Raw genomic sequence first — 26,929 nt, forward strand, 5'->3', positions numbered from 1 at the left:
TTGTTACTTACCTTTTCTGCATTCTTGTTTTTATATTCAAGGGAACTTGAATGTTACTCTTCAAGTTTGGGATATAGGAGGACAGACAATAGGAGGCAAGATGTTGGATAAATATATCTATGGAGCACAGGTATGACATAAATTCTGTGATTATTCCAGTACTGAAAGGAGTATTCCTTACAAGCATATACAACTGGGTACACACACACACACACACACACACACACACACACACACACACACACTCTGTCTCTCTCTCTCTCTTTCTCTCTCTTTTTCCCTCCCTCCCTCCCTTTATAACTTGATTTTTATCTGATAGGTAGAGAGACTGATTTTATCTTTGTGCTAATAAGCCTTTGGTTTCATCCTCCGCAAATTATGTCTGGAATGATTTGGGTCAGGGAACTGGTGTGACTCTAATAGCTTTCCTATGCTCCCTTATATTGCTAGGTATTATTGTCAGCAGTTGAATAAATGCAGTGATAGGTGATATTTTAATTTATTAGCTGATTTGGTTATAGTGACTGCTTTCAGAATATGTAAACTGAATGAAAATATAGAAGGGGAAAATTTAATTTCATTTTAAGGTGTAAGGACAGAAAGCATATTTATATATTTTTGTGCTATGAATTAGTTTATTAAATATTTATAAATCTTCAGATTTAATACATATCAATAATAGTGTATCAGCAAACTAAGTGAATAATTCTATGTATAAAGCTCATATTATTTAATATAATGATGTCTTTTCAGAAGAAAATCTATGTAGATGGAGAAAAACTGCTTGAATAATAATATGACAAAATTCTTTGGCCACATGAGCTTATAGTGACATAATTTATAAGCTGTTAAATTATTATACAAATAGAAAATATGCATGATGGTGATATACTTGAAAAAGTTAATTATTGACATGCTATTTATTTTTGCATTTTCTTTCCCTCTAGTGTGTGTCTTTCACACCATCATGAAGCATAAGAGGGGATAATAATTGTAATTCTTCTTTAGGTCTTTATTGGAATTTAATGTTTTAAGTGGGAGAGTCTTACCTTGGTTCTGTGGAACTGTGTTGCTTCTAAGAAGTGAGTCTGGGAGACAAAGACAGAATGTTAAGCATTGTTCTGTATGAAGTTCGATGCTTGACATAAACCATTGCTTTAATTTTGGATGGAAAATGGATTCTGAATTATTTTCTAAAACATTCAGAGAAGGAGAAATGAGGCTCGTATGGTTCTGAGTCACATGTGAAGGCCCTAGGGTTTTGTTTTTTGGACTATTGATATATAGATCTGGCTCTTAAAGCTACTTCTATGCCTTTTCTACATTGTTCTTTGTCTCATGGAAAATCTTTCTGCTCATTTAGCATTTTCACTTGTGACCATATGATTTGATATTTTATGCATGTTCATTTTTCTTTTAAAAGATACATCTCAGATTTTTGTATATGTCTTTTTTGTTTAATTTTTTCTGTTTTAAACTGATTATGTTCAAAGTAGATATTAAGATAAAAATTGCTGGACAGAGATTTGTCTGAAGCCACAGTTCTTTGTTTTGCTCACCTATTTGGTAAAATGGATTTTGAAAATAATCTTTTTCCTCTTTGTCCATTGAAGTCTGCCTTCAAGGGTACATATTGGATTTTTAAAAAAATGAACATTATATTAGTCAAGGTTCTCATAATATTTGACTCTGAGTGTCAAATAATGTAACTTTTTATTGTTTATAGATTTATCTAGAATTAGTGGAGTACAGGAAGATTTTATGAACTTCAGGGCAAATAATAATATAAAATTCAATTAACAAATTTTTCTTCACTAAAAATTGGGGGTATATAATGCTCATGATTTGGATTCTCTTAATTTTACCTTTATATCGTTTAAAATTTATTATTTGATTTATATAAATTTATTTATTAATACAAAATTATATATAAAATTAATGTTGATGTGAAATTGACATGATTTAAAATTAACCATTGTAAAAGTATATAATCAGTGGCATTTGTGCATTCACAATGTTACGTGGCTGTTCTTTTGAATAATTTTTTTGCAGTGTGTTATGCTATTATGTAACTGCTTAAAACCAGCAGACATAATTGGTCAAATTTGTAGGAATTAAAAAAATTTTCATCTTTTTTGAGAGGACCTGGGTTTAGTAAAATGTCTGTTCTCTTTTAATTTCCCTCATATCTTGTGAGAAGAGCATGTTATATTCCTCCTTATAACTTGTCAAATAAGATTTCTGTTCTGAAGGTAAGTATGAGATTTTTTTCTTTTGTTGGTGCCTTATATTGTTTATACTGTACAATTTCTGTGAATGTTATAAGATTATACCTTGTTTTATTGAGCAATGATATTAAGTACAATATTTCTGTGAAGTTCCTGAACATCTTCATGAATTGTGCCAGGAAACTACAAATTCTGACATGATAAAAATGAATTATCATAAATTAATGAAAATATAATACATTTTCTCTGCTTTCCAGACATTCTAAATTAGCTTATGCAAAATACATAAAGTATATTTACCAATATTTTATTTTGTAAAATATTTGTAAGTTTTTTTTCTAGGCCAGAGAAGCTCTGACTATATAGTTCACTATCATAAACTGGGGGAATGTTACTTTTCAAAAACATTGCTTTCAAAAACATTCCAATTGCATTTTAACATACTTGATAACTTTATATTATATAGGCATATAATTTTTCTTCAAAGTGGATTTATACTGTTTCTAGAGTTCTTATAGATGTTATATTGCTCGTCTTATGGATACTTTGCATTTTGTTATACATGTTACAGGATAGAAATTGTTCAGAAATGATGTTTCAACAGGCTGTTTTGAGGACATCAGTTTAATGTATTATTTAGGATTTTGGTTTAGGTTCTCTAACTCATGTATTATGTATAGAAAGAATTATCTTATACATACCTGGGCTATTAAGCTAGTGAATCTGTTTTTCTTAAAGCTTTTCTTAACGTTAAGAAGGTTATTGGTAGGCTGGGAATGAACTTAGATTAAAATAGAAATGATTGTTTTACCCTGTTCACATTTTCTCCCCAGTAGCATTAAACTTCAGCAATCATCTATTGAATAGCGTTGGTTGAAACAAAATTGGATTGACACCCAAGAAAGAATTAGTGAGGTATTTTGACAAGAATTAGTTCTAAGAATTGAAGTTTTTCCCAGTTAAATTCCCAGATTTTAAATTAACTTAAAATTTTCTAGGAGTCTTCAGAAAGATGTTATAGGCTATTTTTCATAGTGGTTACGAGCAAATACACAGTACATAGTGTTTAGTGCCCTGTAACCTGTGGCTAACAGAGGCTAGTAACAAACCTCAGAGAAGGACTGGGTGTTTCATTTTTGTAGCTCTTTCCGTCCTGGAATCTAAGTGGTTTGCAAACACTGCCCTACTGAGCATAAACTCAATGAAGTGTAGTCATTTGTGAGGCAGAACATAACTACTATTGTGTGCCAGTGCCCCACACAGATGAGCCAGCCTGTTAACCACCAACAAAAGGATTTGGTTGCCTGTATGGCGGCTGGCGAGAGAGCGCATCGCAAAGCTGGGCTCTCTGAGACCCTCTGTTGTCTTTTACTGTACATTTTTTACTTGGATATTTGCCAACTTATAACTGATTATACAGACCTCTCTTGCATTAGTGTTTCTTCTTACAGGTTGTACTTATTCAGCAAAGTATATATTGTAAGGACTATGGTACAATCTATATGATTTAACCCATTTCCACTTATAATTAAAAGCTAAAGTTGATTATTTATTTACAAATCAGGGAGAAAAAAAAAATACCTGCGTTACGGGAACTGGGAACCTTTCATTTTGCAGAAGGTTAAATTGTGTGTGTACTGTGCCTGTCAAATTTCAGAACTAAATCTGTTTAATAACTTACACTACTTAGGTATTGTCCTTTGAGACTTCAGTATTCCTTTGAAAATGTTATCTATCTGTCTGGTTAATGGTTCACCATGTTCATTAGGTATGGTGATAAATGAAATAGATGAAAACAAAATACTGTGTGAAGAAACTTTATGCAATATTTACTAAAAGTGTTGAGGTTTATGAAGAGAAGGGGTGATAGTGTCTTCTGGGAATTGCAGGGGGAAAAAGTGAAGTTAAGGCATAGAAAATATAGGGAATTTTGGTTGAAGAATTTGAAGATGTATTAAACTTGAAATCTGATTTCCAAAAGTCATAGCAAAAAGATGGGGGATGAAGAGGAGTAGTTGGAGGGTAAATCGGGAAAAGCAAGCACAGAGCAGTGTGGGGAAGAGACATTGGAGAAAGATGAATGGCAGGTAGGTAGGTGATAAAAGTGGATCAGGGACATGAGACATGGAGATGGGTTTCCATGGCCACAGGGTTGCCAAGAAAATTACTTCCAGCAGTTCCTGGTAGACTGCTTCAGTTGTTGCCAAGATGTGTTGCATTTCTGAGGAGTTATACTTTCTTGTGGCTGAGAAGATTCTGATAGTTTTCTGGAAGCAGTCAGAAGAGGTCCAGATTGATGGATGTGGTGAGAGATTCAGGGCTTTGAGGGTGCTTGTGTTATAGGCTGCTAAAGAGGTGAGTACTTCGAGCTCTGACTTTGGTGTGCTGAAGCTGGTGGGTAGAGGCCTTGGCGGGGCTCAGTGGCTGCCTGTACGAGCTTTGGTCATTTGTGTCTTTCAGAGAAGTGGTCCCTTTCATCTCTGTGATTAACTTTCTGGCCATAGAGTTGTTTATATTACTCCCTTATTATTCTTACAATGTCTGTGGGATTAATAGTGATGGCCCCTCATTAATTTGAGTTTTTTCTTCCCTTCTCTCTTTTTTTGGTTAACCTGGCTAGAGATTTACCAGCTTTTAGTTTTGTTGATTTTCTCTGTTATTTTCTTCTTTTAAATTTTGTTGATCTCTGTTCTAGTTTTTATGATTTTTTTTTTTGTTCTGCTTTCATTAAGCTTAAATTGCTCTTCTTCCTCAGTTTCTTCAAGTAGGAGCTTAGATCATTGGTGTTTCTTCTTTTCTAATATATGATTCAATGCTATACATTTTCCTCTAAGCACTGTTTTTGCTAAATCCCACAAGTTTTGACAGGTTGTGTTTTTATTAACTTAAGATATTTTAAAATTTCTCTTGAGATTTCTTTTTTGACCCATGTGTTACTTAAAAGCATGTTGTTTAATCACCAAAATATTCCGAGTTTTTCCAGCTATCTTTCTGTTATTGATTTCTAGTTTAATTCCTTTGTAGTCTAAGAACATGCTTGGTATGATTTCTCTTCTTACAAATTTGTTAAAGTATGTTTTATGACCCAGAATGTAGGCTGTTTTGGTAAATGTTTCATGTGAATCTGATTGTCTGCTTGCTTAATGGGTCAGTCAGTGAAAAAGGGGTGCTCAAATCTCCAACAATACTACTGGATCTGTGGATTTACAGTTCTATCAGTTTTTCATTACGTATTTTGATACTCTGGTGTTAGGTGTATATACATAAAGGATTGTTATGCCTTCGTGGAGAATTGACCCCTTTATCATTATGCCAGGTTTTATATCTAATACCTTTCCTTATTCCGAAGTCTGCTTTGTCTGAAATGAATATGAATACTCCAGTTTTGTTTTCACTAGTGTTAGCCTGGTATTTCTGTATCCCTTTACTTTTAATGTGTGTCTTTATATTTAAAGTGAATTTCCTGTAGGCAATGTATAGTTGAATCTTGGTTTTTCATCCCCTCTGTTTGTTCTTTAATTGGTATATATAGACCATTCACATATAAAGTGATTATTGATACAATTTGGTTAATTTCTTTTGTATTTTTTTCTATTTCTTGTGCTAGTCTTTTGTTTTCTTTAAACCTTTCTTGCTTTTGTTGTTTTATTTGAGGATTTTAACTCTTCTCTTAGCCCATCAGTTACGCATAAACACTTTTTTTTTTTTTTTTTAGCAATTGCCCTGGAGTTTCCAATATATATTTTTAACTAGTTTAAGTCCACCTTCACGTGGCACTGTATTGCTTTGCATGTATAGTTCAGATACTTCATAAAAGCATATCCTTAATGCATCCCCCCATCCTTTATGATGTGGTTGTCATTCATTTCACTTACCCATATGCTGTAATCACTCAATACATTGTTATTATTATTACTTTAAACAGTTGTATTTTAGATCAGCTAAGAATAAGAAAAATAAATGCTTTTATTTTACCTTTACTTACTCCTTTTCTGATACCCTTCCTTCCTTTCTTTCTTTCTATTTTTAAAAATTTTTTTTATTCATTTGAGAAAGGGAGAGAGAGACTGAGCAAGAGAGAGAGCATGAGCAGGGCAGAGGGAGAGGGACACCAGACTCCTTCCTGAGCAGGGAGCCTGATGTGGGACTCAATCCCAGGACCCTGGGATCATGATCTGAGCTGAAGACAGACGCCCAACCAACTGAGCCACCCAGGTGCCCCATCTTCCTTTCTTTATGTAGAAATACATTTGTCATCCATATCATTTCTTTATCACCGAAGAGCCTCTTCTAACATTTGTTCCAGGGCAGGTCTGCTAGCTATGAATTCTTTCAGGTTTTGTTTATCTGAGAAAGTCTATTTCTCTCTCGCTTATGAAGAATAATTTTTTTTTAAAGATTTTATTTATTTATTCGATACAGAGAGAGACAGCCAGCGAGAGAGGGAACACAAGCAGGGGGAGTGGGAGAGGAAGAAGCAGGCTCATAGCGGAGGAGCCTGATGTGGGGCTCGATCCCAGAACGCCGGGATCACGCCCTAAGCAGAAGGCAGACGCTTAACCGCTGTGCCACCCAGGCGCCCCATGAAGAATAATTTTACATACAGAATCTAGATTGGTTCTTTGCATTCTTTCAATATTTTACGTAATTCACTCCTTTCTTTTCTTACATGGTTTCTGATAAGAAATTCTCTTTAATTCTTATCCTTGTTCTTCTATGGATAATGTATTCCTTTTCACCAACTCCTCCCTCACCCCAGACTTCTTTTAAGATTTTCTTTTAGTTTTTTTTTTTTTTTTTTTTCTTTTAAGAGAGAGAGAACAAGCATGCGGGAGGGGCGGGAGGTGGCAGGCGGAGGGAGAGGAAGAGAGAATCTTAAGCAGGCTCCATGCAGATCTCACAACCCTGAGATCACGACCTGAACTGAAATTAAGAGTTGGATGCTTAACTGACTGGACCACCTAGGTACCCCTCTTAGTGTTTTGTTTTATACAGTTTGAATATATGATGTGCTTACATGTAGGTTTTTTTTGGTATTTATCCTATTTGTTGTCTTCTGAGATTGCTAGATCTGTGGTTTGGTGTCTTTAATTGATTTTGGCAATTTCTTGGCCATTGTTACTTCAAATATTTCTTAAGTTCCATTATCTTTTCTCCTTCTGGTAGTCCAGTTACATATATGATGTACCAGTCAGAATTGTCACATAGTTTTTTGATGTTCTGTTTTATTCATTCTTTTTTCTCTTTGCATTTCACTTTTGGAAATTTCTATTACCTTATCTTCAGGCTTACAGATTCTTTCCTAGGCTGTGTCTAGTGTACTGATGAGCCCATCAATGGCATTCTTCATTTCTTTTATAGTGGTTTTGATATTTAGCATTTCCTTTTCATTATTCTTTAGTGTTTCCATCTCTTTGGGTACATTATCCACCAGTTCTTGTATGTTGTCTGCCTTTTCCATTGGAACCTTTTTAAAAATACTTATCATAGTTTGTTTTAAAGTCCTGATCTGATCATTCCAAAATCTGTATCATATTTGAGTCTGGTTCTAAGACTTACATTTCCTTCAAACTGCCTTTTAGTGTGCCTTCTAATTTTTTTTTTTTTGAAAGTGAGATGTGATGTATAGAATAATAAGAACTCAGGTAAATAGGCCTTTAGTGTGAGGTTTTGTTAGTTGGCCAGGAATTGGTCTGTGTTTGTTTGCTGAGGCTCTAGGTACCAGAGACACCCAATTCCTCTAGTGTCCTTGTTTGTTTCTCCCTTGTCTTTTTGGGCATCTCAAAAAAACTCTTCCTCAGTTGAAGTTTGTGTTTTGAAGCTTTTTCAAATATAATATACTACTATTATGCTGGAGCCCAGTTGGTGTTGTGGTAAAGTATGGAGGCAGGGAAGCATTCTATCCTCTTATGATTAAGTCACAGCCTTATAGCGGGCCTTTGTCCCTGGGTTGTGACCTTACACGTGTTTATTAGCTCTTCCCACTTAGGTGAGACAGGATGGATAGAAGGGCCTGGAGATGGGAACTGTCTTTCCCCCATGTGATATAACACACTGATTAACCTTTTTTCCTGGACAGTACGCCTTTTTTTTTTTTTTTAATGTGTAATACTCCCGGCATATTTTACAGTGGTTAATTTCTCCCTCACCATGTCAGAACCATGTGGGGGATCTTTTCTGATGCTTTACCAAAAGGATCTGATAGGGTTTCTGTTGGTAAAATCCATGAGTGTGTGAGAGTACTCCCATTCTGTGTCACCTGGGAGTTTTTTACTCTAAGTGGGTCACACACACACTGCCTCCAGCAGTTTATCAAAATTATCATTTAAGTGTTCCCACCCCTTATTGGCTGTAGTGGCTTCTGATCCAGGTAAGCACGTTTTGGCTGTGACTCTTTGGATTTACCTGTTTCCAAGATTTCAGGGTGGCGACTTACCCTGAAAACTCAGCTGTCTGTTTTGTCCAAGAAAAGTCATTGATTTTCAGTTTGTTTAGATTTTTTTCTTACTGCTAGGACAGATATGATGACTTCCAGGCTTTCTACAGGTTAGAGTTGAAACTGAAAATTCTAGAACACTTTTGTGTTTAAATGTCTTTTTTTGGTTTTCTCATTTTCCCTTTTCAGATTTTGATCACATTGGTGTAGGTCAGAACTGATGAAAGTTTGTCATGTCAGGAGCAAAGAGGGAATCATAGTTTTTTACATTAAGTTCTTATTGAGAATGGGGTTTATGAACAGATGTTTGGGTTGGTGGATAGCTAGATTAATGAAAGGCATTTATCCTTTTGCCTTTCTTATGAGTTCTGAAAGATTCATAGGTATTGCTCTCTGAAGAATATTGGACACACTGATCTAGATCAGGAATTGGCAAACCTTTCCTTAGAGAGCCAGTTAGAAGCCATACTGTCTCTTGTAGCTACTCAGTTCTGCAGTTGTAGTACAAAAGCAGCCATTGATAATACTTAAACAAATAAGTATGACTGCATTCCAACGAAAGTTTATTTACAAATATGGGCTTTGAGCTGAATTCAACCTGGGGGCCATAGTTTACCAACTCCTGTAGTATTTAATTTTTTAAAAAAAGATTGTATTTATTTATTGGAGAGAGAGAGAGCGAGAGAGCGAGCATGAGTGGGGGGGAGGGGCAGAGGGAGAAGGAGAGGGAAAGGGAGAAGCAGACTCCCCGCTGAACAGGGAGCCTGATAAGGGGCTCAATCCCAGGACCCTAGGACAGTGACCTGAGCTTAAGGCAGACACTTAACTGACTGAGCCACCCAGATGTCCCAGTTTTTTTTAAGTAGGCTCCATGCCTAGCATGGAACCCTGTGTGGGGCTCAAACTCATGACCCTGAGATGGAGACCTGAGCTGAGATCAAGAGTTGGAGGCTTAACAGACTGAGCCACCCAGGCTTCCCAGTAGTATTTAATTTTTATTCTATAGCTCTGGTCTAGTACTGATCATAAAGAGATGGTGGCCATGTTTTATTTGCATATTCTATCATGTTCGCATATTGATACATGTTGAGATGAAGATTTTCATATATTCATTTAGAAGAGTTCCAAAAACCTTAAGGTTTAAGAGATATCATAGGTCAGTGGCTCAATCTGTGAGTGTAGAAACTACCTCAAAGTTGCCTTGAAAATGTGATTCTTATTCACTCAGAAGAGTAAAGAAAAAATTCCCAACAATTATTTAATATGTCAGTTTTTAAGTAAGTCTATTTTTATTACTTCCCATAATCACGTAGACATGACAGGTATTATAGAGGTGGATGACAGAAGCATTGCTCAAGATCAGTAGATGGTAGGGCCAAGACTGTAGTTCAACAGCAATCTTTCAGGGCAGAACTCTAATACAGTATAGTGTATCATTCAAGTCAACTGGAGGTGGAGGCCATAGATTGAAGATTAGTTTTCTTCAAAGGCCAGTTCTGGAGCATTTTTTCTCTTTTTTAAAGATTTTATTTATTTATTTATATATTTGAGAGAGCACAGATGTGTGTGCACACAGAAGAGGCAGCGGGGAGGGAGAGGAAGAGGGAAAAAATTCCAAGCAGATTCCACTGAACACGGAGCCCAGCCCGGGGCTTGATCTCATGACCCGGAGATTGTGACCTGAATCAAAACCAGGAGCCAGGTGCCCAACCAGCTGAGCTACCCAGGTGCTCCTGGGGCATTATTCTTAATAAGAAAAGTGGAGTTACGCTGATTATTTCAAATAATTCTGTGTTGGACATTATCTCAAAGCATTTGGGAAGACAGAAATAGGTGTCTGAGTTATCAAAATGAATCAGACAAATGATTTTGCATAAAAATTACAGACTATTTAAACTGTAAAGGATCTTACAGTCCATTTACTTTCAGTGATCTAATTTTAGAGGCAAACGACCTGAGACCCAGAGAAACTAAGTGACTTGGGAGCCAGTGTAATTTAGTAAAAGAGCATGGTGCTAGAAAGTTATAAGAGTAGTGTGCTGGAACTGGCTTGAGAAACTCAGTTGTTAAATTTTGGGGAATTTTTGTGAGCCAGTTGTTGAATACATTCATGATTAAAAATTATATATACATGCGTAAATTATACTAAAAACAAAGATATATGTTCAAATACCTCATTTACTAATTGTTTTAACATGTATTTTTGTTATTATCTATGTTCTTGAAATTATTTATGTCTAGTGTAACTGTATGGTTCAGATGCAATATGGTGGTGTCTTACCCACCTTTGTTCAGTGAAGTGACATCCATAGCTTGAAAATGGCCCTAGGGGAGTATTTACACCACAGAAATAGACAAATGCTACAAATCACACTCTGCAATTCCCTACCCTGACCACCACCATAGCCAGCTGATTAATCTTTACCAGCATATCACTGGCCATCACTGGCCATCACTTTTGTGTTCTGTACTTGTCTGTTTATGTATCTGGCCTTGCTGCAAGACTGTGAGTTTCTTGAGGTTTGGAATTTATACCCCTAGGACCCAGCACAGTGCTGGGCATATAGTTGGCAGATAAGTGCTTATAGAATGAATGAATGGACTTCATATTCTTTCAGCCCTTGATTCATGTCTGGCTTCATCACTTGCCTAGCTGTATGACCTTGGTTATTGTAACTTCTGTTTAATTAGTAAAATGAGAAGAAGAATACCAGCGTTGCATGATTGTTTTAAGGACTAATGAAAAGATCTAAATATATGTCTAGATACATAGTAGGTACAAAAATGTAGTTAACATTTATGATTATAACCTAAGAAGGAGGAGACATAAATGCTATTAGGGTCCAGACTTATACTGTATGCAGAGCTTTGTATTAAGTGTTTGACCACGAACTGGATGAGAGTCAAGAATGTGGCACTGTTATTTTTGTGTGTGTACATACTTTTTCTCCTTCCCACACAAAATAATGGGATATATTAAAAGGAATATGATATATAAGAGGCAGGAAGCAATCCCTCTGTTATATTTGGCTTTGTTCAGGCTCTTATTACAGTATCATGTCCAGTTTTACATTGCTCATTTTAAAGAGGATGTCAAAAAACTGTATGTAGTGTGTCCTGGGAAGAACCCAACAACTATGATTAAAGGGATAGAAAATAGGTCCTTTGAGGCAGGGTTAAGGAATTGAGTTTGTTTATTCTGGAAAGGAGACGGTAAAGGAGTTACTTAACTATCTTCAAGTACATGAAGGGTTATTCTGAGGAGGATACTCTCATGTTGTTCTCCAAATGCACAGAGGACCAAAAGAGGAAATCAGCTTATTTCATTTAAAGAAAATTGTGTTAAACACTAAAATTGACTATCAAGGGATGTCATGGAATCTCCATTTTTGAAAATATTTAAAAAGAGCAGCAGCATATGGTTATTTATTGAAGGGTTTACATGTTTGACCTCATGAAAGTTACAGGCAGGATTGTAGACCTAGCAGCTTTTTCACCTCTATGAAATGGTTTTCTTATGTTCATTGTAACTTACCATGCATATGCCAGGTATCTTACCAAGATTCTGTAACTCTTTTGTGACAGGGAATCCTCTTGGTATATGATATTACAAATTATCAAAGCTTTGAGAATTTAGAAGACTGGTATTCTGTGGTGAAGAAAGTGAGCGAGGAGTCAGAAACTCAGCCACTGGTTGCCTTGGTGGGCAATAAAAGTAAGTTATTAATGCTTATTTATGTATAGTAGTTTATTTACCTATCCCACAGTCTTTATTCCTATGAAAATGTTGATGTTTATAAACATAAAAGATACAGCTTTCCTGAAGTAAGTACACTGCTTGAGGAGAACATTTTTAAAGATGTATAGAGTCTTTTCAATAACAGTTTTGATGCTTGATCTGTCCTCACTGCTCTGCTGCTTTGACCAGTTCCTGTGCAGGTAAGTTCTGTTCTGACCGTGTGTGTGGCTTCCTGTGGTCTGAGGAAGCAGCATGGACTGCTAAGAACAGCCACACAGCTGCAGGTTTTATGATATTGCACTGCAGCTTCAGCTCTGCCCCAGAGATTTTGAGACATAGATTTCATTAAATGGTCCCCTTTTCTAGGAAAGAAAACAGTGTCTGGATGGAATTTTTTTTTTTAAAAGATTTTATTTATTTATTTGACAGAGAGAGAGACAGCCAGAGAGAGAGGGGAACACAAGCAGGGGGAGTGGGAGAGGAAGAAGCAGGCTCATAGCGGAGGAGCCTGATGTGGGGCTCGATCCCATAACGCCCGGGATCATGCCCTGAGCCGAAGGCAGACGCTTAACGACTGTGCCACCCAGGCGCCCCTAGATGGAATTTTGTGTGCCTTGTTCCTGGCTCCCATCTCTCATAAACTTCTCTTTCTAAATTTTTGGGGTTTGTTCTAAAATGTAGATAATTTTTTTTTTAAAGAAGCAGTGTATTGGGGGACGAGTAGTGCTTGGTAAAAATAGTGGTTAAGTAATTTTTGAGATCTCTCTTGGGCTATGATATACAGCATATAAAATTATAAGACTGAATTTAGTATAGGACTGTTAGTTGGTTCATAGTCTTACAATGCAGTTACCTGGAAAAGGAGACATTAATAGGAGTTTTTAAATGTATAAAATATTATGATATGACCTAATCTTATACAACTATTTGAGGTCAGAAAAAGAGAAAATGAATTTAAATTATACCACGGAGGATTTAGGTCAGGAGCAGTTTCCTGACTACAAGCGTTGTTAAACCAATACTCAAGTATACTACCAAGAGAATTATCTTCTCCAAAGGTCTTTAAAAGTATAGTGCATTTTTTTGTGTGCAATTATTTAGGAAATAGTACTTCCTGAAGGACTAAACCAAGATTTCTTCATTATGTAGTTTTGCACACTTAGATGAACATTTAATAAATCCAAGCCTTACTTTAAAATCATTACAAAACAGGTGTGGATATCATTTCTCTGAAGAGTTAAAAATACAAATTTTATAATACTTTTTTAGAAAATAGTATTATACATCATAAAATAGATGTCTTGGGTAAAAGATACAGTTTTTTAAAGCTTTAGTTGAATTTTGCTCTTCTGTTCATAAATAGTTCTAATTGAATGAATCAGATGCTTTTAAATTCATTGAAATTCTCCTTTAGAAAGTTTTGATGATCTTAGGTTCTATTTCTGAGTGCAGCTTTTGATTTTAGGAGATCATTTCTTAGTTGCCATGTTACTGAAGCTCTGGCTTGTATTATGGTTAAATTTGTGCTTTATTAGCAGTTTCTCATCACCTTTTAGGAAATTATAGAGTAGGAAAAGGATGGGGTTGAGATTTGTTTTCATTTCTTTCAAGACATAATCTGACTACCGTCTAGAGTAATGGTGTAGTGGTGCATAATTACATATATTATGTGTTTATGCGGTCCTGGGAGGCATCTGCCATTGGTCACTGTCAAAGAGAGGCTATCAGACTAGATGGGCTGTTGGACTGTGCTGGTGATGCCATTCCTAAGTTTTAAAAACACACATTTATGTAGGTTATATGAATTTATGAAAAAAATTATTGCAGTGTTATGTTTGAGATTTAATAGCATAAAAAGTTGAGTTTTTTAGCTTTTGGCTTAGCTCTAACCACTTCCTTGTATTTATAATACTCTCTTTCAGAACGAGATCATAGAATAAAGTATGCAGTCACACAGAATGTTACATTTGTAAAATGAAAAGATTATAAGATGAACATTTTCCTGGATATTATTTACTGCATAATCTATCACTGGCCTGATTTTATATGGTCATGTAATAAAAGATCTTGAAATCTGTGTTTCCATGTTGATGTTACATTAGTACAGTAGTGTGTACTCATCTTCTGTTTGGGGGGACAAGATTATATTAAAAAGCAAAGATTTTACATATGAATTAAAGGCAAAGCAAAAGAAACATGATAGGAAGACATCTGAAACTGGATTATTATGTTCCTTATCTAATAGAGTCATCTTCTACCTAAATGTGCTTTTTAAAACTCATCATTGTGTTCTGTTCTTTACAACTTACAAAGTTCCAAAAAAAAAAGCATACGTTGAAAAGAAGTATGTATAGGCTATGAAAATATTGGCAGCAGTAGTCAATTTTTATTTCATTTTTAAAAATATTTGTTTATTTTAGAGAGAGATTGTGTGTGTGTGTGCGTGAGTGAGTGAGCAGGGGAGGGGGCAGAGGGAGAGGGAGAATCCCAAGCAAACTCCATGCTGAGTGAGGAGTGTGATGTGGGGCTCAATTCCATGAGCTCATGACTTGAGCTCAAATCATGAGTCCGACACTTAACCAACTAAGGCACCCAGGCACCCCAGGAGTAGCCAACTTTTAGCCAAAGTTTAGCAGAAGGATAGGCTTGACAGAAAATTTCTATACAAGAAGAGAGAGGGAGGAAGACGAGAGGGAGTGTGCATATGCATGTGTATGTCTGAATTTGTTTTAGAGGAAGAGTTTATAATTAATGTTATAAAGTCATTTGTTTTTTATTAAAATATAGCAAACTCACAGAAGTTTGGGCTAAGGATTGAGGATAGTCTTAGGTAAGGACGAATTATGGGTTTATTTTTATTAAAAATTGTTTTATTATGTTTAAATATGAAGAATAATTAGAATAGGTTAATGAAGTAGCCAGTAGAGGAACGGATTTGCTTTTATGAAATAGAATTGGTAACGACTAGGGGCGCCTGGGTGGCACAGCGGTTAGGCGTCTGCCTTCGGCTCAGGGCGTGATCCCGGCATTGCGGGATCGAGCCCCACATCAGGCTCCTCCGCTATGAGCCTGCTTCTTCCTCTCCCACTCCCCCTGCTTGTGTTCCCTCTCTCGCTGGCTGTCTCTATGTCTGTCGAATAAATAAATAAAATCTTAAAAAAAAAAAAAAAAGAATTGGTAACGACTAAATTATTTCAGTGTATAGTGCTTAAAACAAATTTATTTTAGTCTACATTCTATTCTGAAAGGCTGTAAGACACTAATTAGTGTTTTTTCTTTGTACTATTAAAGATTTTATTATTTTTATCTTTTTATTTTTTTAAGAATTTTATTTATTTACCAGAGAGAGAGAGTGAGAGAGCGCACAAAGGGAGAGGGAGAAGCAGACCCCTGATGAGGAGGGAGCCTGATGTGGGGCTTGATCCCAGGACCCTGGGATCATGACCTGAGCTGAAGGCAGATGCTTAATGGACAGGTGCCCCTGTACTATTTAAATTTTTAAATGAAGTATTGAATTGTGGTTAAGATCATAGGGCTTTGAATTTCAGCATACTTAGCTTTTACAAGCCCAGTTTCTTCACTTAACAGCAGTGTGACATCAGACAGGTTACTTTGTTTCTAGATACCTCAACTTCCTCATCTGCAGGTGAGGATAATAGCTGCTGTCTGATAAAGTTGGTTTAAAGGTTAAATGAAATATTACATGGAAAGCACTTAGCTTGTGATCTGTAGACTGTAAGTGCTCAATAACTATTATCATCATAATTATTATCATTCATAATAGCCTTTTAAAAACACTGACTATAGCTTCAATTTGAATGATCACAAATTAGTAGAGCTGAAACAGGTATCTTACAAAAGCAGCCTGGAGGTAAAGGTTCCTAGAGAATCCTCTTGTCATCATCTTATGCCTTGGGGTTTTCCTTTGTTTTTGTTTTTAGATCATACTTCTCTGACCATGTGATGGGTGGGGAATTCAATTCAGCAAACACTCTGGAGTGCCAGCTGTGTGTATTCAGTTAGACGTTCATTTGCACAAAGGTTGAGACAAAGAGCGTGCCTAAGGAGTGGTAGGGACCTGTTAACCTTAATTTTAACCTAATTAATTAGTCTTAATTTTATTCTTTTGCTTAGCTGCCTCCAGGTTTTCTAAAAATTTGACTGCCTTTCTTTTGCTCTGTTTGGTTGTTGGTTTTAATAAGTATAATTATGTCCAAATCTTCATGGAAGGCCCTACTTTTCTCTAGCGAGGTAAGCATAAATTCCTGGTAGGTAACTTCCAAAATGGGAAAGAGGGTAAGTCATCTACTTATTCTGTGTACTTCACAGAAGTTCAGTTGAAGTTTGATTGTGTCTGCAGCCTGGTGTGGAATGGAACAACTGATATGCAGCTGGAAACCATTCTCTTACCATCTAAGGCAATTTCTGCAATTCATGCAGCCAGATTTACCAGGTCTGATACCTGGTTTCCTGGCCTTGAAAGTCTTGCTCTCTGACTTGATCGGGGCCTGCACCGCAGAGCCTCAGGGTTTTCTATTTTTGTCTGCTTCTGGGCTTATTATGGGTGGACCTGGCCATGGTCTAAAACACTACATCACCTCTTATGTGAACTACTGCAGTAGCTTCCTAACTGTCCCTCCTGCTTCTGGCTTTGCTCTGCTACAGTCCAGTTCCCAAATGGCAAATCATGTCATTATGACTCTTCTAGTGCTTTCTCATCACACTTAGAACGAATTCCAAACTCTTCACATTTACCAAGCACTAGGTGATCTGGCTCCTACCTGCCTCTCAGACCTCTTCTACTGTGTGTTCCCTTGCCACTCTATGCTAAGGCACACTGGTCTTTTTTTCTGTACTTAAAACATTCTAAGTTAATTTGTACCATAGGGTTTCTTCTGCTTGAAATACTTCTGGTCTTTGCTTGACTGGCTCCATTTTATCATTTGGATCTCATCTTAAATGTCATCTTGTCAGAGTTCCCTTTCTCCGCCACTCAGCGTAAACAGGTCATGCAGTCCCTTTCTGTCAGGACGTTTGGTTTCAGTTATCTGTGGAGCCTCAGTGCCATCTGATGTTTTTTCTTGTTTGTTTCTTTTCTGTCTTTCCCCACTAAAATCTAAGCTCAATGAAACCTAGGGACCTCATCACTGAGAACAGTACCTGAATGAATGAATACTGAATGAATGAATAAAAGCCTTTTCATGAAGCTTCCGTTGAAATTTGAAGTGTTTATGGCCCGGGATGTGTTATTAAGGGAATATGGTTGTCTTAATGAGGAAAAATACATGTGTAGATATAGAGAATCTGTTAGATGGCCTTCAGGTCCAACTGGCCTGCTGAATTCCATCTTGGTGAATAACGTCAGAGAGTTTGTTAGGAAGTATATTGAAGTTATATTGTGCTGGATCATGTTTGAGATAAGATGTCATAGATTATATATCTTGATTTTAGGTTAAATAAATATGAAAGAATTAAGAATTTTGCTTTTTCCTAATGTGACTTTTACGTAATGGTAGAAACCTGTGCTTTTGACTTTTTTTTTAAATTTTTGTGTTTAATTCCAAAAACCATCTGCATTGAAGTTAGTTTTAATTTTTCTTTTAGTGTTTTAGCAAAGGCTCCCATTGAAATGAAATGCACATTCAGGAATATTAATTTTTTAAAGATTAATTTTAAATTCAATCCATGTTTTATAAGCACATGACATTTTAATTTGTCATTTTGTTATTTTCTATCTTTAAGCTGTTATGTTTTCCTATTATCTGATCCATCAGCTAGTTTCTCCCCAGACTAGCTAACATTCTCAGTTGGATAGATTGTAAACAGAAATTAACAGGGGTTGCATAGAAGCTGCCCTCTTCCTGATTTATAGCTTCTTAGTTAGTGGAGAGGTGGTGGTTATCAGTAACTTGTATTGGGGGTAGGAATTATCACGCTCTGGGATAGAGTGGATGGATGAATGATTTCTGCTCTTAAAGATATTAACCAGATCCTTTCCCAAATAAAGACTAATAACTCAGATTTTTAAACAATCTTCATGACAGATGAGGGCATAGAGGAGAGTGCATCAACACTAATTAACAATGTTGAGTGTATATTCTTCTTAACAGTGATCGATTGTTCTTGGAGTGCTATCTCTGCCCAGGAAGTGATGTTTTACACTGCGAGGTTCAAAGGTTACATTTTAATGTACTCTGTAGTTGTGTTCCCTGAACTCAATGGAAATGTATTAGTAAAACAAGTAAATTTCAGGTTGGAAAATTTAACTGATGCCCTCAATAAAATTATCGCAAAATTTTTAAAAGATTATTCTTTATTCTTAGTGACAGAGGAGTATAAGATATGGTTATACATTCAGCTTGAAAAACTTGTGGGAATTTACACAAATGTGCTTTCTTATCCTGTGACTCTTTTGAGTGTTCAAAAATTCTTATTTTATCTGGAGAGTAGAAAATGTGAAGTACGTAACATTTATTTTGATTCCTATTTTGAAGGATTCATATCAACTTCTATAAAAGTTATCTACAGTATTATAACAAAGTGAACGAGTGAGTCATTATTATCAGTTTGCTTTAGAGAGTTTATAATTTACATAAATCATGAACAGAAACTCTTTTGAGAATTTGAAAAGTTCATTCTCTTTACGTTGTGAATTAGAACGTTCTGTCTCCTTGCGCATTTATTTTAATACTTTAGTTCTATTTTGTTCTGGGAATAGTAATCCCAAAGTATCAGATCCAAGTGTCTTTTTCAGCTGGACTTTATATTTGTGTTTCTATTACTTCATTTTTTTTCTTTTTCCTCTCTTTGCATGTAAATTTGTTAACTAAAGCTATGATTATTTATTTACTGGAAGATGCTGAGAGCATCTGATTCTGATACTGACAGCATCAGTATTGTGTGTACTGAGAGAGCCTTTTAACATAGCTGTTCTTTTACATGATACTTAACACTCCTGCTGTACTTTCAGAACATTTTGATAGCATTTCCAGTTCAGTTGGTGGAGTAGTTTGCTCTAATTAAATGCATAAGATTGCATTCAGACTGGTGTTAGGACTGATACTTACTGAGAAAGAAAACATCAAATGAGTGCTTTTTCATAATAATCATCAAAATCATTTTCACTGGACAGTTGTTGTAGTGATATTATTATGTCATTTCATAGTATAGCCTACTTTAAGCCATTTGACAGTATTATCATGTCCTTTAGCCTAGGAAGCATTAAGGTTTCTGTGGTTTTGTTTTGTTTGGGGGAATTGTGTAAGCATTACTGTCATAACAATCTGTTTATGAAATTTCTGTTCATCTTCTCATGACAGAGAAACTTTATTAAATGCTAAAAAAGGTCATTCACTATACTTTTTTTTTTTTAAAGATTTTATTTATTTATTTATTTGAGAGAGAGAGAGACAGAGATGGCCAGAGAGAGCACAGGCAGGAGAGGGAGAAGCAGGCTCCCCGCTGAGCAGGGAACCCGAGGCAGGGCTGGATCCCAGGACCCTGGGATCATGACATGAGCCGAAGGCAGATGCTTAACTGACTGAGCCCCCCAGGTACCCCTACTTTTTGTTTCTTTTATGGTGAATCTCTGATTTTAAAAATTAGAAGAAATTATTACATATTAAATTTAATTTTAATTTATTTAATTAAAATTATAAAAATGCATAGCTTTATAAAATTTATAAATTAAAAAATTCATAGCTATAAAAACATTTCTTTGTGAAAAGGAGATTTAAAATTTTCATTAATGTGATTTAAGCCTCTTTAATTATTTATTTTAATTTTATTTACAGTGATTGTGAAACAAATCCAGGAAGTTAAAAGGAAGACTTAGAGTGGGGATCAGAAAACTTTAGCTTTTGTCCTGGGGCTGTCCTTTTATCTGGTTACATCACCTTGGGCAATTCAGTTAATCACTTAGGATCATCCTCGTGCATAAAGTGAGGGATTATACTTGGTAATCATAAGCACCTTTTATTCCTAAAATATGATGACCCAAACATGTTTAGTAATAAGTCTGCTTAATTGAACATATTTACTGCCATGTAATTTTAAGAGAGTTTAATTTTAACTTTATATGTCCTGTAAACCCTATCTTCTTATCTTTGCAGCTGGTTTCTTAGGCTCATTTTATTTAATTGTTAGACTATTAAGAATCTATTTTCTTTATACATGGATAGGTCTACATATCTAATAACAGTAATAATAATAACTCTAGGTAAGATTTTTTTATTTTTAAAGATTTTACTTATTTACTTGAGAGAGAGAGAGCATGAGAGGGGGAAGGGTCAGAGAGAGAAGCAGACTCCCTGCTGAGCGGGGAGACCTATCTGGGACTCGATCCTGGGACTCCAGGATCATGACCTGAGCTGAAGACAGTCGCTTCACGAACTGAGCCATCCAGGTGCCCTGATAACTCTAGCTGAATTCTTACTAATTGCCAGGCACACCTTGGAAATATTGTCAACTTTGGAGTGTTTGGGAGGCTCTAAAAATAGCATTTCTTTTTAATTTAAAATTTTTCTTGAGCTTACAATTTAATTACTTTTTACTTTCTGTGATATTATTTCCTAAAATTTCACATAAATGTCTCAGCAGGTATTTCCTTTTTTTTTTTTTTTTAATTTCAATGTCTTCTCTTATTCATTCATTTCATTTAACAAAGTGTTAGGAATACAGCAATGAATAGACAGAAATTCTTGCCCTCATCTAGCCTGGTTCAAGCAGAGGAAGATAGTAAATAAATGAGTAAGAAAATATGTAATATGTTAAATGATGGTAAGTTTTGTGTAGATAAAGCAGGGAAGGGAGAAAAAGGAAGACTTGGGAGAAGGTGTTAAGGTTTTAAATATGGTAGCAGGGAAAGTTTGAGAAGACGACATTTGAGAAAAGAGAGAAAGGAAGAGAGAGAGCACCACAGAGATATCTGGATGAAGAGTTATCCAAGTAGAAGGAAGAGTAGGAGCAAAGCCCTTGAGGTAGTATTTTGGTTTTTTTCACCCCACTTTGGAACTCCAAGAAGGCGTGTATGTGTGAGTGTGTGTGTTTGTGTGTGTTTGTGTGTGTGTGTTTGTAGCTGTGTGTGTGGCTATATGTAGGGAATAGTCAGTGAAAGAATAGTGTAGGACGTGAAATTAGATATATAGAGGAAAGGATCTAGGAAGAGGACGGATCAGGAAAGCCTTTGTAAGGGCTTCAACTTTTACTTTGTGTGAGATGGAAAGCCACTGAGGGTTTTCAGCAGAGTGAAGTGGTTTAACTTGAAAGGATCACTACAGTTCTTGTTGTGAGAATTGTTTACTATAGTGGGTATGCATGGAAGCAAAGTAAACAGATAAGAGGCTTTTGACATAATTCAGGTGAGAAATAATGGTGGTATGGAATAGGGTGACAACAGTAGAAGTAGTGAGAAGGAGTTGGCTTTTGGATACGTTTTGAAGGTAGGGATGATGGATTTTTTCATAGATTGGTTGTGGAGTTAGAGGAGAGAAGAGGCAAGATAATGCCAAGATTTTTGGTCTAGGCATCTGGAAGGCTAAAATTCTGTCTACTGACTTGAGAAAGTGCAGGAAAAACAATTTTGGGTGAGGATCACAAGTTTGTTTTTGGACATGTTAAGTTTGAGGTACATTAATCATCTATGTGGAGATATTTAATAGGTAGTTGGATATGTGAGTCTGGAGTTCAGGGGCAAGAGGAGGTCTAGAGATAAAAGTCTGGGAGTCAACAACATATTGATAGTATTTAACTCCTGAGACTGGATAAACTTTACGTAGGAGTGAATATAAAAAGAGAAGTCCAAAGATTGATCCGTGGGTTACAGCCATATTTTAAGGTTTGGGGAGATAAAGAAAGATCAGCAAAGGAATTGGAATGTGGCCAGTGGAGATCAGAGGAAAATCCTGAGAGTGAAGTATCCTGGAAGCTGCATGTAAAGGTGTTTTAAGAAGAGGGTGATCAATAGGTGAGGACCAAGAATGGTTATTAGATTAAGTACATAGAAGTGATGGGTGTTGACGTTGGCAAACAGGTTCATTGGAGTGGAAGCTGAGTAGAGTGAGTTGAAGAGAGAAGGGAAGTCGATGAATTGTAGACAGTGAATAGAAGAAACATGTATGTGTAATACCACTCTGGGAGTTGGTAAATGGGGCAGCTGCTGGAGGGAATGTGGGTTAGAACTCTGTGCGTTGTTTTTAAATGATGGGAGATCCAGCATGTTTTCTGTTCATGGGAAGAGAAAGACAGACATGGGGTATGTGTGCAAATACCTGATGACATAAAATGCCTGTCTTTTTATTGTTTTTGAACTTGTTCTATTTTTAAATATATTTTTGAATGAGTCATCTCCATTCCTTAATCTTCAGTCTGTTGCATTGATTCTGATTTAGTGAAAAAGTAGAACATGAGGGGTCTGTGAAGACGTTCCTTAATCTTAAAACTCTTTTAGAGTGTTGAGAGAAACAAATAAATAGAAGAGGACTAGGACAGAATGCTAGGTAGGTCCTCACTTGCTTTTTTTTTTTTTTTCCCAGTTGTTAAAATGCTGCATTTTATCTTCTCTTTATTTTCATCTTTTGAATTTTTTTTAATAGTTACTATTTATCACTTTTTGAACTGTGTGATTCTTCTGAAAAAGTCACCTTCTTTAGAGGAAAGCTCCCCGCCCTGCAGTTATCCAGGCATTCTGTAGTTGAGCTCCAGGAAGGCAGAGACTGCCTTATTCATGGCTGTCGTTCTAGTCTCTGTCACCGGAAGTGCTCAATATGAATGATTAGAGAAGTATAATTCTCTCAGTGAAAAATGGAACTACAGACCTTTTGAGATGATAAAGTGAAAATACTGTTCTGGCTTCTGTAGGACTCTGACCCCAGATTTTTCAATCAGAAGAGGAGTTTAATATTGACAGACTCACTTCGTGCTTATGAGTCACCACCACATCAGACCATGCAAGACACCTGCTACATTACATAGTTCTTTTGAAGACAGACTCCTAACTCTAATTAATCTCTTAATTTTCATATAAAATTTTAGTTTAAAAAAGATGAGAAATTGTATTTTCCCTTATAGATATTTATGTTAGTTAGAGTGTGTTCTGGCACATTAATATCATCAATATAGAGAGACAGTGTAGAGAAGTGGTTAAGGGCACAGACTTCTAAGTAAGACCACCGAAGTTCAGATAAGGGCTCATTTATTAATTGTTGGCTGTGGTAAGGTACTTACCCTCTTTGTAGCTCAATTTTCTCATCTGTAAAGTGGGAATAATAATAGCACGTGTGTTATAGGGAGGTTGTTGTAAGAGTTATGTATGTATAAAGCCCCTAGAACCAATGCCTGCATGTAACAGGTGTTATATGTGTTAGTTCTTATTATTGTGTTTCTGTCTCCTCAAATTCTGTCTTCTAGTTATGGATAATGGGAAGAAGTATTGCTAAGTATATATGTATATATATTTAATTTAAGGATTTGAAATTAAAAAAACGTTAAAAATTGTGTGAAATGTCCTTGAAATACATAAATAATGATTAAAGTTTCAGTTATTAATGTTTGGAAGCTAGCCTTCATTTAACTTAGATTTTAGAAATATATTTTCCTGAAAAATTATTTAAACTCAGTTGGTGGAGGTGATATGATTTTGATATCTAATCTCAATGGTGAAAGCTGGTGTATAGTTGCCATGAATTTTTATCTCAAGTTTATTTTGCTATGTAGACATGTGTCTAATAAAAAAAAAGATGCTGCATAAACCATAGCTTGAGTTTCAATGTGCTTCTGTTTTTGGTTGAGGTATAAATGTTATTTCTGGCTGTGTCCTTCATACTTAGCTCTTCTTACAACAAATGGAAAGGCCTTAATTGTACCTAAGGGAATAGTTAATCCACAGTGGACATATGGTGGACAAAAGCTGAGTCTAGTGAATGAAATAAAATTATAAATGGTAAACATGTGAATGCTTGCAAAGTCTGGCAGCTATGAAAGACAGTATCGTTTGAGATTAGCAAATTTGTGTGCAGCATAATAATTCTTTTCTCAGCATGTTTCTGTTGAACAGGTATATAGAAAATCAGTCAAAAGATGGGTTCTTAACATATGTAAAGTGTATTTGTCTTTTTTATTGTTCATTAAGCTTTGTGATATGACTTTGATGTCAGCAATAGAGGTTGATGATCTCACGTTTTTGGAAAGTTCCTGCTCTTTTGATTGGGGGCAGTTAATTAGCATTAACCCAGAACAGCTCTTGGGCTTTATGGATTTGAGCGTTATATGTGGTTCCACTGCTCCAGCAAAAGGTTAAGTATTAATGGAAAATGGTCACAGCCCTTTTACTTAAAGAAAACATGTTACTTGTAAGTTTTCTTTTGATTTTACTTTTACAGTTACATTGAATGTCTTCATTCATGTAGCCATCCATAAAGCAAATATTGTTGCACATGCAGTGGATAAGAAGTCTTTTTAGGACTACTTGTGTGGTATGTCACAGATCATTAACTGCAAGTAACCACCTGACTTGAGGGAAGCCTGGAAGCATCATTATAGTGAAATAAGCTTTTATTTAGGTATCACTGCAGCACATTGATTTATTGAAATGTCACCAGTTGCTACTGTGAAAATATATCTCATTATCATTCAGGGACTGGTAGAGATTAACTGCTGTAGACTGTAAAAGAGATATATTGCTAACAATGGTAAAATAAGAAAAAATAAAACGTTATTGTGGTCTGTATTTTATCTAATAATTACTTTTAAAGAATTAGGTAATTAATTAGGCTAAATTAGGTGATTCTTTAAGATACTTTCAAATCTGTGTGTGGTTCTATATATGTTCTGCGTTCTCCCTAATTTGAAATACCTTTAAATTAAGTGACATAGAAAGGCAGTAGCAAACCTCATTGTAACTACTTAACACAGTCAGTCCATAAAGTAGTAAATTCTTTCTGTGAGCACATGGCTGCTTCCTAGGCACATATATTATGAATCCTACTGTCAGGAAACTTCAAGTCTTGTTGTGAAAGTAAGATTTACATTAAAAGTACAAAGGAAAGACAACATATAATTTAGTACTGTTGTATCAATGGTAGGGAAAAATTGTCACCTAAGGAGTAAGAGGAATGTGGAACTTAAACTGAGTCTTTGCAAAACTAGTAGGGTTTGGGTACATAAAAGGAAGGACTGAACTTCAGGCAAAATCTAACATTTTAAGATAGTGTATTTAGGTAGAATTTGACAGAAATCTTGAATCCTTCAGTATTTAAGTCATTAAATAGAGTCCATCCGAGTATTTACTATTTTTCAAAGCAATATAAGCTCTTGTGTCAATTTGATTTTAATTGGGCCTTATTACTTAAGTTATAGTAAAAATTAGATAATAGCAGTTGGCACATTGGTCACACACACACACACACACACACACACGATGTTTAGGTAGATAGCTTACTGTTCCTTGTGGCTAATGCTGAGTTGTTTAAGGAAAATGATGAAATGATGTCCCCTTTTATATAGAGCATCGGTTATGTGCCAGGCATCATGCTAAATGATCTCCCTTTATGACTGAGGAAACAATCTCAGAGAGAGTAGATTGATTGTTGTTGAATAGCTAGGAGGAGGTGGAGCCAAGATTTGAACCCAGCTGTTTTTCTCCAAAATACCTTACTTCTCTCCATCTTGTTACAACTAAGTTTTGAGCCAGTTCAAGGATATCTGTCCATATGGAGTTTAATGTTGGTTCTTTTGCATTTAAAAAAATGCCAACTAAACAAACATGTGTATACATATACCAGAACACAAAAAGCTAGTAGGAAGTTAACTTTTGCTTTAGGATGTGGAATTTACTATTTCTGAAATCCTGCTGAAACTGAAATAGTTCAGCTTCTTGGAAAGGATGTCTAGAGCCCTTTTACACATTTAGGTCTCCAAAGAACTCATTTTAGAGTTTCCTAAAATACGAGTTCCACTTCTTTATTTTGGTGTTTGTTTCCATGCTAAGGAGATCTAAATAACTCAAAAATATTAGAGCCTGTGTTAGTTTACCAGGGCTGTCATAACGAAGTACCTCAGACTGGGTAGTTTAAACAACAGAAATTTATTTCCTCCCCGTTCTGTAGGCCAGAAGTCCAGAATTAGGTTTTCTTTTGAGACCCCTCTCCTTGGCTTGTAGTTGGCAGTCATCTCTGTTTGTCTTCACATGTTCTTTCCTCTCTGCATGTCTGGGTCTTAATCTCCTGTAAGGACACCAATCATTTTGGATTAGAGTCCATCCACATGACCTTGATTTATCTTATTCTTTAAAGGCCCTATCCCCTGAGTCACAGTCTAAGGAATAAGAGGGTTAGACCTTCAACATATGAATTTGGGGAGATGAGGGTAATGTAGTTAAGCCAAAAATAGAACCATTATGTTTAATATGTTAGAAATAAATCTCAAAGAATAATAGAAATTGAAACTAGAAGAATCTAGAACTCTTCTGATTTTATTAGTTTATTTACTAATGAGAAAACCAAAATTACAACTCTTTTGAAAACATAAAAA

At 35.7% G+C, this 26,929-nt stretch overlaps 1 protein-coding gene across 2 annotated transcripts in view; it reads left to right on the top strand.

Moving 5' to 3' along the window:
- Nucleotides 1–26,929, top strand: part of RAB28 (RAB28, member RAS oncogene family) — a 107,314-nt gene that overhangs the window by 10,056 nt on the left and 70,329 nt on the right. For both annotated transcript variants that reach the window (XM_034672116.1, XM_034672115.1), the window contains exons 3-4: nucleotides 42–130; nucleotides 12,250–12,379. In XM_034672116.1, the coding sequence (XP_034528007.1) occupies nucleotides 42–130; nucleotides 12,250–12,379 (219 nt within the window). The remainder of the gene's footprint in view (nucleotides 1–41; nucleotides 131–12,249; nucleotides 12,380–26,929) is intronic.

This window comes from Ailuropoda melanoleuca, chromosome 11 (genome assembly GCF_002007445.2).
Source record: "Ailuropoda melanoleuca isolate Jingjing chromosome 11, ASM200744v2, whole genome shotgun sequence".
NCBI lineage: Eukaryota > Metazoa > Chordata > Mammalia > Carnivora > Ursidae > Ailuropoda > Ailuropoda melanoleuca.